Source organism: Haliotis cracherodii, unplaced genomic scaffold (genome assembly GCF_022045235.1).
Source record: "Haliotis cracherodii isolate W230 unplaced genomic scaffold, xgHalCrac1.p SCAF_2, whole genome shotgun sequence".
Taxonomy (NCBI): Eukaryota; Metazoa; Mollusca; class Gastropoda; order Lepetellida; family Haliotidae; genus Haliotis; species Haliotis cracherodii.
In genome coordinates, this window is record NW_027266275.1 from 34,495,751 (window position 1) to 34,508,739 (window position 12,989).

The 12,989-nt window shown below is 41.7% G+C and overlaps 1 protein-coding gene across 1 annotated transcript in view; it reads left to right on the plus strand.

Annotated features, from left to right (window-relative positions):
* Positions 1-12,989, plus strand: part of LOC139468020 (uncharacterized) — a 145,778-nt gene that overhangs the window by 45,288 nt on the left and 87,501 nt on the right. The window contains exons 4-10 of the mRNA XM_071249681.1: positions 3,991-4,118; positions 5,398-5,502; positions 6,224-6,454; positions 7,140-7,273; positions 8,558-8,756; positions 9,842-10,002; positions 10,622-10,820. Of these exons, the coding sequence (XP_071105782.1) occupies positions 3,991-4,118; positions 5,398-5,502; positions 6,224-6,454; positions 7,140-7,273; positions 8,558-8,756; positions 9,842-10,002; positions 10,622-10,820 (1,157 nt within the window). The remainder of the gene's footprint in view (positions 1-3,990; positions 4,119-5,397; positions 5,503-6,223; positions 6,455-7,139; positions 7,274-8,557; positions 8,757-9,841; positions 10,003-10,621; positions 10,821-12,989) is intronic.

The window sequence follows — 12,989 nt, forward strand, 5'->3', positions numbered from 1 at the left end:
CGAGAGGTCAGGCTCACTGACTTGGTTGATGCATGTCATTGTGTCTCATTTGTGTAGATCAATGTCCATGATATCGATCACTGGATTTGATTAATCATTACCTTCTTGTTGAATTTTTGTGGTTACTTTTAGTTGATCAAGAGAAGAATGGTAAAACGAATAAAAATAATTAAACTACTTTTATAGTATCAAGGCCGAAAAGGAGCACCTGACTTGATTTTAAACCCTCTTTAAGATAAATAATTTCAAATAATTTTTTGTGTACAAATATAAGCAACAGGAAGTTGTTTTTCAAAAAGAGCTGTTTATGGTTTCAGATCGAAAATGAAAATTACTTGTGAGCATGTATTTTTTTTTTAGCTTCATATTTTTAGAACGATTACGGTACGTATTTATTGAGGTATTTATTACTGAGATAATCTGGCAGATGTGCAATGATACCCGGATACCAGGATACCAGGATACCAGGATACCAGGATACCAGGGCATATGTCGGTGTCAATCTGGGCACTCCAAGCACCCTTTACTCTCTGACTCTACAGTAATTTGCCTCTAGTCAACAAGGTGAAACCCTGTGGCTAGGTTGACAGTCATTTGCCTCTAGTCAACAAGGTGACATCCTGTGGCTAGGTTGACAGTAATTTGCCTCTAGTCTACAAGATGACATCCTGTGGCTAGGGTGACAGTAATTTGCCTCTAGTCTACAAGGTGACATCCTGTGGCTAGGGTGACAGTAATTTCCCTCTAGTCTACAAGGTGACATCCTGTGGCTAGGTTGACAGTAATTTGCCTCTAGTCTACAAGGTGACATCCTGTGGCTAGGGTGACAGTAATTTGCCTCTAGTCTACAAGGTGACACCCTGTGGCTAGGTTGACAGTAATTTGCCTCTAGTCTACAAGTTAAAATCCTGTGGCTAGGTTGACAGTAATTTGCCTCTAGTCTACAAGTTGAAATCCTGTGGCTAGGTTGACAGTAATTTGCCTCTAGTCTACAAGGTGACATCCTGTGGCTAGGTTGACAGTAATTTGCCTCTAGTCTACAAGGTGACACCCTGTGGCTAGGTTGACAGTAATTTGCCTCTAGTCTACAAGGTGACATCCTGTGGCTAGGTTGACAGTAATTTGCCTCTAGTCTACAAAGTGACATCCTGTGGCTAGGTTGACAGTAATTTGCCTCTAGTCTACAAGGTGACACCCTGTGGCTAGGTTGACAGTAATTTGCCTCTAGTCTACAAGTTGAAATCCTGTGGCTAGGTTGACAGTAATTTGCCTCTAGTCTACAAGTTGAAATCCTGTGGCTAGGTTGACAGTAATTTCCCTCTAGTCTACAAGTTGAAATCCTGTGGCTAGGTTGACAGTAATTTGCCTCTAGTCTACAAAGTGACATCCTGTGGCTAGGTTGACAGTAATTTGCCTCTAGTCTACAAAGTGACACCCTGTGGCTAGGGTGACAGTAATTTGCCTCTAGTCTACAAAGTGACATCCTGTGGCTAGGGTGACAGTAATTTGCCTCTAGTCTACAAGATGACTGTACCTGTGTGTAAGATCTAGGCTGCAACAGTAAATTGGGTCTGGTCGTATGATGACATCCTGTAAGAAGTAATTCAAATTTTTATCATCACACTTATATGTGCCTGCAAAGCAATATTTCAAATGATCTTAGTGACCTGTAGCCTGGTGTTAGAAACAGTTTCAGACTTCCCACATGACTGAAATGGTGTCCCCAGTTCTCAATGCCACAGCATCTCTGAGAGCACATTACCGTAGGTACACTTAATCCAGGCTCCTGTTAATGAGAATGACAACAGTAACCTCAGTGACCTCTTAGTCAGTACAAGGACGTCCTGGCATCGTGACACAGACATGGTTTGCAATGTAGTGAATGAGAACACATTCTTTATATGTTTTCAGATTTCATAGTGTTATAGAGTATTCATGGCTGAAAGTTTATTTTCTTTTGAACATGTTGAATTATTAACCTAACCTGGTGTTTTGAAAATTCTGGATGAATATGAAGTTGTTTTTCATATTTTTCTATATACATGTCTTAAAACAAAAATGGTGTTTAACAATCTTTAGTCTGCTTTGCTATTGCTAGGGCTATTGAAGGTTCAGTTATCAAGATGATCCAATTTTGCTGTGATTGTGGATTTGAATCTAAACTCCACCCTTATTATGCTCATAGGTTTATCAACACCATACCCATGCTCGTGGGTTTCACCACAGTGTCAAGTGTCTAAGACCTGCATCACTTTTGGTTTTCCTTCCGCTATGACTGAATTATTGCTCACAGCTGCATGAAACACAAATATTCCCCATAAGGATAAAGATCTCAGTGCAATCATTTTCAGTAATTCTCACTCAGCATTATTGTTTTTTTCTTAATGCTGATTTGCTAGTTCATGGTATTGTATGAACACATTGTCTTGACCCATAGCTGTGTGACATGGTATGAACACATTGTCTCGACCCATAGCTGTGTGACATGGTATAAACACGTGTCTCGACCCATAGCTGTGTGACATGGTATGAACACATTGTCTTGACCCATAGCTGTGTGACATGGTATGAACACATTGTCTTGAGCCATAGCTGTGTGACATGGTATGAACACATTGTCTCGACCCATAGCTGTGTGACATGGTATGAACACATTGTCTGGACCCATAGCTGTGTGACATGGTATAAACACATTGTCTCGACCCATAGCTGTGTGACATGGTATAAACACATTGTCTAGACCCATAGCTGTGTGACATGGTATAAACACATTGTCTCGACCCATAGCTGTGTGACATGGTATAAACACATTGTCTTGAGCCATAGCTGTGTGACATCGTATGAACACATTGTCTTGAGCCATAGCTGTGTGACATGGTATGAACACATTGTCTTGAGCCATAGCTGTGTGACATCTTATGAACAAATTGTCTTGACCCATAGCTGTGTGACATGGTATGAACACATTGTCTTGAGCCATAGCTGTGTGACATCTTATGAACACATTGTCTTGACCCATAGCTGTGTGACATGGTATGAACACATTGTCTTGAGCCATAGCTGTGTGACATCTTATGAACACATTGTCTTGAGCCATAGCTGTGTGACATGGTATGAACACATTGTCTTGAGCCATAGCTGTGTGACATGGTATGAACACATTGTCTTGAGCCATAGCTGTGTGACATCGTATGAACACATTGTCTTGAGCCATAGCTGTGTGACATGGTATGAACACATTGTCTTGAGCCATAGCTGTGTGACATCTTATGAACACATTGTCTCAAATACTTGTCAATGATGACATCCATTATTCATGTAACATATGGTTCTATGTGACATCGCTCCAGCAATACATTGACCTGGTATGTCTCCTCTTGTGATCATTATTCTACATTTTACTCACAACAGACTTTGGGCAATATCAGAATAACCTACTTGATACACTGAATTCAAATTGTCTCGTCCTTCTGAACAAATGTGTAAAGTCCTTCGTCAAGGTTCACGACACAAAGTTGCTTCACCCTGGTCTGATAATCCAGAATTCCACTTATCTCATTGACCTCCGTGGTCTAGTGGATAGAGCATCGTCCCTGAGAGTGGAAGGTCGTTGGTTCGAATCCTTGCCATGTCATGCCAAAAGATTGTACTTGTTGTTACCCAACCTATTGCTTGGCATTTTGGGAGAAACCAAAGACTGGTTGGCTCGTACATGCATGTCGCTATATAACTGCAATAATCTTAAATTTAACGTTAAACACAATTTCATCTCATCTCATCTCACTTCTCAGCTCGTTGTTTATTCTCACACGACTCGAGCAGACTTGTCCATACAAAAAGAAAAATGTCATTCTGATATAAGTATTTTTTTTTTATCTCTGTCTACTTTATTTAACATGTGTTCATACAAATAGCAGAGGTACAACCAGGATCTATATTTATCTTGATCAGTCAAATTTGAATTTGCCATTTCATATATTCTGTTTCCAGTTACGGAGGAACTCTTGTGAAGATTAAAGGCTTCAATAAGAACAAAGGGATCGCCAAAATAATCAAGGATCTCCTCAAAGGCGACTCAGTGAAGATAAGCGCGGCTGCCGCTCAGTACACATGGATAGGTAACAAAGACATATATGCCACATATTCCTCGCATTCTAACAAGCTCTGTAGATTCTTCTTTCGACCCGTGAAGATTCCGGGGTAGAATAGGTCTTCAGCAACCCATGCTTGCCGTAAAAGGCGACTATGCTTGTCATAAAAGGCGACTAATGGGATCGGGTGGTAGCTGACTTGGTTGATGCATGTCATCGATCCCCATTGCGTGGATCAATGCTCATGATATCAATCACTGGATTGTCTGGTCCAGACTCGATTATTTACAGACCGCCGTCATATAGCTGGAATATTGCTGAGTGCGGCGTTAAACAACAAACCAACCAACCAACTGTAGATTCTTCACAACCATGTTACCTCAAAATGTTATGTAGCTAACTATCAGGGGCATGCAGGTAGCCTAGCAGGTAAAGCAGTTGCTTGACCTGGGAAACACTCTGGTTTGTATTTCATATTGGTCCCATGTGTGAAGCTCATTCGTGGTGTCCTGAGCATACCTATGACATATGACAGGGACCTGGGTCTATCTATTTGGGAGTTGTGGGGACTCTCAGGAATACTTTTGGGTTTCCCAGCCATGAAACCAGGAGTCCCTCATTGACGATAGTGACAGCTTGATATCTACAGCCTGGCGATGTGTGTCACAGTTAACTCTAATGATGTCATATATATAACATTGCACATTCAGGCGACGTGACCTAGTTAACTCTAATAATGTCATATATATAACATTGCACATTCAGGCGACGTGTCCTAGTTAACTCTAATAATGTCATATATATAACATTGCACTTTTTGGCGACATGTGTCCCAGTTAACTCTAATAATGTCATATATATAACATTGCACATTCTGGCGACATGTGTCACAGTTAACTCTAATAATGTCATATATATAACATTGCACTTTGGCTGAAGGCAAGCAGTTATTACAAAAAGTGATTTCCTGGTTTGAAATAAAACACAGTGATTGAGTGAAGAAGTAAGAAGTTTGAAGCATCTAAACTGAAAACACTGGTATCAAATCAAATTGAAGCCACAAAAGCTGCAAAAAACGTAGCAACATTGAACAAGTAAGATCAGTATTTGAAATTGTCAAACAGGAAGGTTTGAGAAAGCAGTTCTTCTGAATTAATATTTTCTTTTGGGGTTATGCAGTCTCAGGAAGATCATGGTCAATATGTCCAATACCTCTTGAAGACCAATCAGAATGCAGGATTCTTAAATGTCATGGTAGAATAACCCTTTGTGAATTATCATGACCCTTTAAGATTGTATTACTCAGGGTTCCAGCGGGCATCCAATGGCAGCTACGCTTGGTCAGATGGCGAGACGACTGCTGAACAACAAGGCTTCTGGTCTGAGGGAAATCCACTTCCATACAAACATGGTATGTTCAACAAGTGTGAATGTAAGGTATGCTAGCTTCCACAGAAATAACTTAATCTGCCATCCTTTCGTATCATCCTGAATTTCTTGTGTAATTAGCAATTGAATATGAAAAATGAGGCCCCTCAAAGAAGATGGCCTGATAACTTGATTAGACTCCCTGGGTTTCATCATGGGGCTGGGTATTTTTTTTATGTTGATTGAAATGGACAAATTATGTCCCAGGTAAATGTGCTCTAATTAAATTTCAAAATGGCTTATTTACTAAATGTATTCCTGTGTGTAGTTTGCATGTTAAGAGACCAACCATTTGATAATCTGGTGGCACCAAACCACAAATTTTACACCAAAAGCATTGCCTCAGTTTTTATACTTAAAAAAGTCTACTGTTTTACACAAAGGTGTTTGGCTCCTTTTTCCAGAGATAATAATTGTATGCACTGACAGAGAAACAAAAATTCCACTTTGTCTCCCAACAAAAGCCCAGGCCAAGACAGGGAATGATATTTGCTCCAAATGGCACATAGACCCTCTTTGACACACCATACAAAGGGACAGCTGGCATTATTTTGTTATTGCTCAACAGAGGGCACTGCTGGCAGAGTTTTTGCTTTCTGGTATTGACACCCTTTCTGGTATTGACACCCTTTCTGGTATTGATACCCTTTCTGGTGTTGACACATTATCTTTGTACTGACACACTGGTACTGCCAATGTTCCAGGATCCAGCCCTGACAAGTGCACGGACGTTGACCTCCTGTCCTCCAAGTATGGAGAGTTCCGTTGGAGTCTGCGAGGTTGTGAGAAGAAGAAGCCGTTTGTGTGTGAAGTGAGAGCATGTAACAAGCACAGCCAGCGGTGTGCCGATGGCAAGAAGTGCTACTGTAAATACTGCAGGTGTGATGGACAGCAGGACTGCCAGGATGGGTCAGATGAGTGGGACTGCGACCATGGTGAGTCAGTTCATCATTATGGACCGTTGTCATTCATTACTAGATGTGTAACGATACATTGGGGCAGCAATACCATCGTATCACGAAACTATGGGTGCAATATGATTCGTATCCCAATGCAGTACTCATATTTCTCAAGTTGATATTTCTTTCTCTTTCAAGGTGAATCACAACCCTGAAACATTTGTCATTAAATTTAGAGGTCAAAAATGGGATATTTTTGGGGCAGAAAAATATTGTTAGAGGCCACTGTATATGTTATGTCATTTATGTCCATGAGATACATGTACTAGAGAATTTGTGGTTGAACAGTTATTATTCACATGTTTTTACACCAATATAACTTGCCATGAAATAAATATTGTTTGTATACAGGGCTCATAAATTAATGTATTGTATTGTGGGCCTCGTATCGTGATACAATACTGTATCACCAGATGACCCTCCACATGACCATGTACATTTTATTCATGACCCTCCTGAAAAGACAAAATGCAAAATCAGTTTATATTCTATTGTAAATTTTATTATGACCCTCCCCAAATATGTGTAATAGTTTTTATGACCCTCCCAATGCCCTCTGCCCCCTCCTTGCCGCCTGTGACAACATGCACTTGCACATTGCTGCCGTGAAGTATGTGCTCTGTTGTGTGGTATGCACAGATGTAATGTTGTGTGTCTGTAGGTCGCCAGTGTGGGGGAGAGCTGTCCGGAGCAAGTGGAACATTCCATACAACCAACTTCCCAAAGAAATACCCAAAACATACAAACTGTGTGTGGAAGATAGCCACACCAGTGGGTACCAAGGTCCAGTTAGAGGTCAGTGGCTTGTCCAGGCTGTGTGTGAGTGTGTGTGTGGAGGATAGCCACAGCAGTGGGTACCAAGGTCCAGTTAGAGGTCAGTGGCTTGTCCAGGCTGTGTGTGAGTGTGTGTGTGGAAGATAGCCACACCAGTGGGTACCAAGGTCCAGTTAGAGGTCAGTGGCATGTCCAGGCTGTGTGTGAGTATGTGTGTGGAGGATAGCCACAGCAGTGGGTACCAAGGTCCAGTTAGAGGTCAGTGGCATGTCCAGGCTGTGTGTGAGTATGTGTGTGGAGGATAGCCACACCAGTGGGTACCAAGGTCCAGTTAGAGGTCAGTGGCATGTCCAGGCTGTGTGTGAGTATGTGTGTGGAGGATAGCCACACCAGTGGGTACCAAGGTCCAGTTAGAGGTCAGTGGCATGTCCAGGCTGTGTGTGAGTGTGTGTGTGGAGGATAGCCACACCAGTGGGTACCAAGGTCCAGTTAGAGGTCAGTGGCATGTCCAGGCTGTGTGTGAGTGTGTGTGTGGAGGATAGCCACACCAGTGGGTACCAAGGTCCAGTTAGAGGTCAGCGGCTTGTCCAGGCTGTGTGTGAGTGTGTGTGTGGAGGATAGCCACACCAGTGGGTACCAAGGTCCAGTTAGAGGTCAGTGGCTTGTCCAGGCTGTGTGTTAGTGTGTGTGTGGAGGATAGCCACATCAGTGGGTACCAAGGTCCAGTTAGAGGTCAGTGGCATGTCCAGGCTGTGTGTGAGTATGTGTGTGGAAGATAGCCACACCAGTGGGTACCAAGGTCCAGTTAGAGGTCAGTGGCTTGTCCAGGCTGCATGTGAATATGTGTAGAAGATAGCCACAGCAGTGGGTACCAAGGTCCAGTTAGAGGTCAGTGGCTTGTCCAGGCTGTGTGGGTGGATAGCCACAGCAGTATACAGTTGTGGTTGGTTATACCCTCATCTGATCATTGTCAACCAATTAGAAAAGTGCCAGTGTGAAATGTAGAATTTCTGCTTCTTCTATTGACTTTTCACTTAAACTATATTTAGAATGTATTTACCAATCTGATGTGTAATCGCTTACCTCGAAAACTGTGGATGGATACTGTTCTCTGGATGTACTGGATCACTGAAAGTGAACTTCAAATAAGGATTGCAGATTGAAAACAGAAAACAGTAGTGGTCTTGTGTTTTCTTGTTTTCGGAAACCTCTATTGTTTTTTGTTTTCGACACTTATATTTAAGTTCCTATGATATGTTCAAATTGTTGTCAAAACTTGAATGTGACTGTCTTGATTTCTTCCAGTTTGTCAACTTCGATGTGGAATCCAAGTATGACAGTGCCATGGTGTATGACGGTGCCGATGACACGTCACGCCAGCTGGGGAAATTTACCGGAAACAAGAGACCAGTCGTGCCCCTGGCTTCAGGAAACTTTCTTCTTGTCAAATTCAAATCAGATCATTCCAAAGAAAAGTATGGCTTTAACGCAACATGGAATGCAGGTGAATATTGTCAATGACATTATAGAATAATACTACCACCTTTGGGACACTACTAGTATATATTGATTCTGCGTTATGCACGGTTAATGATTCTTTACAGTAGTCTGACTGGGTATTTTAATGACCGTGACACAGTTAGGAGTGCTCTCATCCGACAGATGACATCCTTACCTTGAGGGTTAACCTCTTTCGTCATGTGGACAAGGCGTCCGACCTTCGATAAGAAGGTCCGTAGTTCGAATCCCATCACGGGACTCGGAAATTTTATGGCCGCTACATTGGCGCCAAACGTGGGGCTGAGCATGTTCATATTAAATTTGACCAAAATAAGCCTCAGTACCCTATTATGCGGCCTGGGACGTGCCTTCCGTTGACGAGGGAGTATGTAGCAGGACATGGAGTCATCCGACAGATGACATCCTTACCTTGTCAGCTTGCTGACGGGGTTAACCTCTTTGGTCTTGTGGACCTCAGATAAGAAGGTCCGTGGTTCGAATCCCATCAATAATCGATCACTGGATCTGGTCTAGACTTGATTATTTACAGACCACTGTCAAATAGCTGGAATATTGATGAGTGCGGCTCCACCCTCGGGATCTGGCTGTGCCTGAGCAAGGTTTTAGTTAAGACCTAACAGGAATTATGTCTGGTACTGATTAGCTGCTGTCCCATGAAGTTCCGTGTTAGAATATGTCTTCAGCAACCCATGCTTGCCATGAAAGGCGACTATGCTTGTTGATAGAGGTGACTAACAGGACTGGGTGGTCAGACTCGCTGACTTGGTTGATGCATGTCATCGAATCCAAGGTACGTAGATCGATGTTCATAATGTCAATCACTGGGTTTTCTGGTCCAGACTCGATTATTTACAGGCCACTGCCATATAGCTGGACTATTGCTGAGTGCAGCTCTACCCTTGGGATCTGCATGCCCGAGCAAGGTTTTAGTTAAGAGCTAACAGGAATTATATTTTGTGTCTGTAAAAGTGTAACTAGCAACTAAAGTATGATGGCTTGAATAGTTGTGTTTTTATATTCTCTCATTACATCACACTGTGTTGAAGATTTGTCTTACTCTGTCACCAGTAACATTCAGTGGGACCCAAGACTCCTGTGGCGGGCAGCTGACTGCGAGACGCCCGGAGGCGTGGTTCTCCTCACCACAATACCCCAACGATTACCCCGAGAGTATTGTGTGCGACTGGACAATCATGGCAGAGAACTCAGGAGATATTGTCACCCTGCAGGTAGTTCACATTCCAAAATAACAACACAATCTCACCTTCAAATACATGCAGTTTGTCACCATCAAACTCGAAGTGACCTGAAAAGTTCAAATTATCCGGTTTTCCACACAACTGGTAACAGTTTCATTCCCAACACCAAAAGAATAATATCGTCAGTGAACTAAGTGGATTAGAGTACAGGAAAATTGATGTTAACAAGCAATAATGTGTGGGACTATTTAGAAAAGAATAAAAGAAGAATAAAAGCAGTGATTTTGTATTTTGATAGCAATGGATGTTCGACTTTGGGATAACAAAAATGCTTTAGTAATGCCATACATGACACACATCTGATTTGTCTTGACAGGTCATTGACAAGTAATGAGCAAACTGACTGATATCGCTGGTTTGTCAAGGCATGTCAGATTATAGTCTACCATGGTAAGAAGGTGATGGATCAAGCATCCCGATTCTGTAATTTAGACCTAAAACCATCAGATCCTGGCATGGCCAAGGGATGCAATTCTTCATATTTAGTTGCAAGGCGTCAAGCACCTTTATCCTAAGCAGATGATGGTATTGTGATGTCTGTTGAACTGTGTAAATGTTCACTTGTGACAAGCGTGTATTCTGTCCTCAGTTTGAAGATTTTGAGTTGGAGAGTCCATATGATTGGGTGGAGGTCCGAGATGGGTCCAATGAAGATGATGGACTGTTCGAGAGATTCACCGGTGACAATCTGCCAAAGATCATCATGTCCAGTGGCCGGAGTCTGTTTGTGAGGATGAAGACTGATTTTGCCTTCGTCCTCCGAGGCTTCAACGCCACCTACAGCAGCGGTATGTGGTATTGAATGAGTGACTGACTGAGTGATGAGTGAGTGAGTGAGTGAATCAACTATATGTTACTGCAATGTGAATGAATAAATAAATGGTGCAGCAAATGTACTGAAACAATCTGTGAGACTTCTTCCACTTATGGTAGTCATGATGTTAAGATCGGCCCATGGCGCTAAGATCAGCCCATGGCGCTAAGATCAGCCCATGGCGCTAAGATCAGCCCATGGCACTAAGATCAGCCCATGGCACTTAGATCAGCCCATGGCACTTAGATCGGCCCATGGCACTAAGATTGGCCCATGGCTTTAAGATCAGCCCATGGCACTAAGATCAGCTCATGGCGCTAAGATCAGCCCATGGCGCTAAGATCAGCCCATGGCACTAAGATCGGCCCATGGCACTAAGATTGGCCCATGGCGCTAAGATCAGTCAGTGGATGGTTGTGTGAGCATTGATAATAGTATTGCACATGGCCATATTCAATGGCAAGAAGATCTTACTTTGAGCAGGTTTATGACTCAAGTTCTTACGAAATGTTTGTACTCTTTGGGATTATAACCCAAAGATATGTTCAACTTTTAAATATTGGAAAATACTCTTCCTGAAAAGCTTACGAAAAAACTTAACCTTTTTGACACATTTTACCCTCACCTCAACATATTGTCATATGTCCAAACATGCAAGTGTTGCAAAAGGAAAAGTCTACCAGTAATTCTCATTCATATGAACACATCAGATGACTTGAATAATACTTTCTATAGTTTTTCCTCATTACTTTACAGTGCACATCATGTGAGTGAGTGAGTGAGTGTGGTTTTACGCTGCTTTTAGCAATATTAGAGCAATATCACGGCGGGGTACACCCAAAATGGGCTTCACACATTGTACCCATGTCTGGAATCGAACCCGGGTCTTCGGCGTGATGAGCGAACACTTTAACCACTAGGCTACCCGACCACCGCTGCACATTATGTGGCCCAAAGAAAACCTTATCAAAGACCTATAGTTGTATGACATAAAAAAGCAGCTAGAAAAACAATGTATTTCAGTGAGAAGTCATTTTGCTATTGTTATACCCCATACAGCATAGGCAGTGAAGCATTCCTGCATAATCTTTGTTAGGGTTAATCACTTTAATAGCTTTAACCTTAAAATGAGTCAGATCTGGTGGTGTTTTCAGAGATCCGGATAAGCTGAGTATTTATGTAATACACACAGACTACATCACCATGACCTCATTAATGTTGAATTGCACACAAACAAACATGCATGAAATTTGAAAACCGCAAGTATAACAACGGTGTGCACAATTAGCCAAAGTAGCTGTTTCTGCTTGTTTACATGTATGACTTGTCAGATCGTTTCTTACTGACTGAATGCAGGCATCAGGTATACATGACCTCCCCTGCAGCGAATAATGCACAGATGTGCAACATCTCGCTTTCTGTAACTTAGACATGTATCAGTGTTATGAGGTTATGCAACATGTGACTCCCTTGAGGCAGCATACAAACATGTGCTAATTAGAAGATACCTGAACAGCATTGAAGCAGGATTAGTTTAAAAAATATCCACTCATTGGCTTAGAAAATCCATTAGACTAAACCCAAGAAGAGAGTAAATACCATATTCGACGTAATAAGCGCTCAGGGAACTCTCAAAATTAGAAATAGAGGGCTCTTATTAGAATATTATTTTGGTGAAAAATAACAGAGTTGAAAGATCGTAAATTTCGTGGTTTTATGCTAACAGCCTGAAATGTTTATATATGACATATATATTTTTCCAGAATTTAATTTCTATAATTAAGGATGCATATAACACATGTATTATACACGAATAAATAAGTCTTGTGTACATTGAACAATCGGAAGGGGTGCAAATTGGGATTGTTCACTAGCCAAATATTAGCAAATATCGCTGTGGGCGCTTATTAGAGCGAGGCACTTATTACGTCGACTACGGTATATTATATACGAAAAGGAAAGCTAACAATATATGACAATTATGACATGTGAGTAAATAATCAATGGCTAGACATATTGTTTCATGTCCTAGTGTTTTGTTCATAATTCATACCACATTCATAGCATTTATGAATAAACTTAGTGATCTGAAGAAATGTTAAGTGTAGCAGTCATCAAATTTCTGAGTCCCATGATGGGATTC